The sequence below is a fragment of the Mchenga conophoros genome, linkage group LG22 (genome assembly GCF_057382185.1).
Source record: "Mchenga conophoros isolate Kocher_MC1m ecotype Shallow Benthic linkage group LG22, M_conophoros_male_GT1.1, whole genome shotgun sequence".
NCBI lineage: Eukaryota > Metazoa > Chordata > Actinopteri > Cichliformes > Cichlidae > Mchenga > Mchenga conophoros.
This window is the reverse complement of record NC_140546.1, coordinates 24,583,417-24,585,442: the sequence shown is the minus strand read 5'-3', so window position 1 is coordinate 24,585,442 and position 2,026 is coordinate 24,583,417. Positions and strand designations below refer to the sequence as shown.

The window sequence follows — 2,026 nt, the reverse complement described above, 5'->3', positions numbered from 1 at the left end:
CAGCTGTACGAAGTCTGAGGTTTCCCGAGCTTGCACTACCCCCCGGGCTTTACGCAGGGTGCAAAGGCAGGCGGAAACTCCCCTGAGCTGGCCGAGGTAGGGGTTTCCCTCCAGGAGTGCCTCGATGGCGTTTAACCCCACCACTCTTGCCCTTGTGTTGGTGGTGTGAGTTACCCAGTCCATCAAGCGTTGGACGCGGGTGAGGTCGCTCTCTCCGGACAAGGCCGCTGGAGTGGGCAGTGGAATGGAGGCTGCTGCTGGTGGAGAAGATGGCTGAGCGTGTGATGTGGATGGTGAACAGGATGAAACGGTAAGCGGTGAGGTAGATGTCGCGGGGGATGATTCAGCAGGTGACGGCTGGATCACTAGCCGGGCGATAGGCTGAGGTACAGCGACCAGCTGGGCCACGGGCTGCGCTTTGGCTACCGGCTGGGCAGCTGACCGTATAAACATAGCTCCAGAGTAAACAGTTGAGGTGAGTGACGATGAATTGTCCATATGACTCACCACAGCCGGCTGTTGAGATGTCTGTGGATTTAGCTGCGGTGAGGAACGCTGGCGGCGCGAACGTCGTTTCCGTGTCGGCGTCGGGGCCGGCGTCTCAGGCAGTGAATCCACCAGCTGTCCGAGCTGGTGGGCAGCCTGAGGAGGAGAGTGGAGGTGGAGGGTGGAAAGTAGGAAGTCCAGGACCACCGCATTAAGGGAGTCCACCAGCCAGGGGAATTTAAAAAGCATCTCCTGCAGCCGCCTCTCCACGGCGTGACGCGAACCTTCCGCAGGCTTCTCCCACCATAAGTCACACATGCGGTACACTTTGTCCATAATTTCCCTCCTGAGCCTCTCCTCGGAGACCGCTGGGTCCATAAGTGGCGGGATCATTCTGTCACGGTCTGGCTGGCAGACCGTGGGGATGTGGGGAAGGAGGACCCAGGCGCGGTGCTCTATGTATAAACAGTGTGTTTATTTACAGAGTGGAACAAAAACAACAATAAATCCCCGTGTTCTCCCAGACTCCCGTGTCGTGTCTCTGCGTGAATAGTTCGTGTCTCTGTGCTCTCCGCTCCCGTGTCAGCACCCCCCGGTGCTCGCTGCTCTTCGTGCCTTCCACGCTCCTCCTGCGGGAAACAATAGACGCAGCCGTCAGGACACAAATAACCGCGGGCATACACTTACACACATTAACTCAATTCAATGGGACGACTAACGTGGAGTCTCAAGGAAATGATCCCGTGTCGGTGGGAGCTCCAACTCTCTCCTAAGTAGCTCCCCCGACGAGGCCTGATCAGCAGCAGGTGTGTGACTTCGGGTGTGGCCAGTCCTTCCGCAGGGCCACACCCCTCAGGCCTGCAGGTGGCTGAGCTCCATCCTCCAAGCATACCCGCAGACACACACACACACACACACACACACACACTCACATCTACAAGCATGGAGAAGAGCAGCAGCAACACCAAAATACATATAATAATAATAATATAATTCATAACTGCTCAGGGATCCTGGGTTGCTCAGACCCAGGACCCTGACACACTCCCACATTTAATATTTTTTCAGCTCTTTTTCTTTATATGCTGCATTTTTTCCTGTTGTTTTTTAAAATTTACTTACTTTGCTTCTTATTGTTCTATTAGTTATTTTATATTGCTCTGTGTGTAATTTGCTGTTCTTACTAGGGATGGGTATCGTTTAGGTTTTATCCGATACCAGTACCAAACAGGTACTTTTGAAATGGTGCCGGTGCTTAAACGGTGCTCGAACCGGTGCTTAAAGAATGGAGAACACAAACTTTGTCCAAAAACCTCTCATGTTCAGCTGTTTTTTTGTAAAAAGATAACAATGTTAGCCTTTTCTGCAGCTATGGGGCATATATGGCATCACTCTTGGCTGGAAGCAGTGCTTAAACAATGGAAAACACAAACTTTGTCCAAAAACCTCTCATGTTTAACTGTTTTCCACTTTTTCTTTGGTCATTTTAGCCTTTTTGGCCAGGGTGAAGGGAGTATCTGCCATCAAACAAGAAGACAGC

General features: G+C 52.0%; 1 protein-coding gene across 1 annotated transcript in view; it reads right to left on the bottom strand.

Annotated features, from left to right (window-relative positions):
* LOC146549548 (uncharacterized) overlaps positions 1 to 882 on the bottom strand; it is a 2,784-nt gene extending 1,902 nt beyond the window's left edge. The window contains exons 1-2 of the mRNA XM_085262737.1: positions 427 to 882; positions 1 to 357 (exon numbers count right to left, since the gene is read on the bottom strand). The exon at positions 1 to 357 is cut by the window's left edge and continues 1,639 nt beyond it. Of these exons, the coding sequence (XP_085118863.1) occupies positions 1 to 357; positions 427 to 879 (810 nt within the window). The 5' untranslated portion in view covers positions 880 to 882. The remainder of the gene's footprint in view (positions 358 to 426) is intronic.
* Between the last annotated feature and the right edge of the window lie 1,144 nt (positions 883 to 2,026).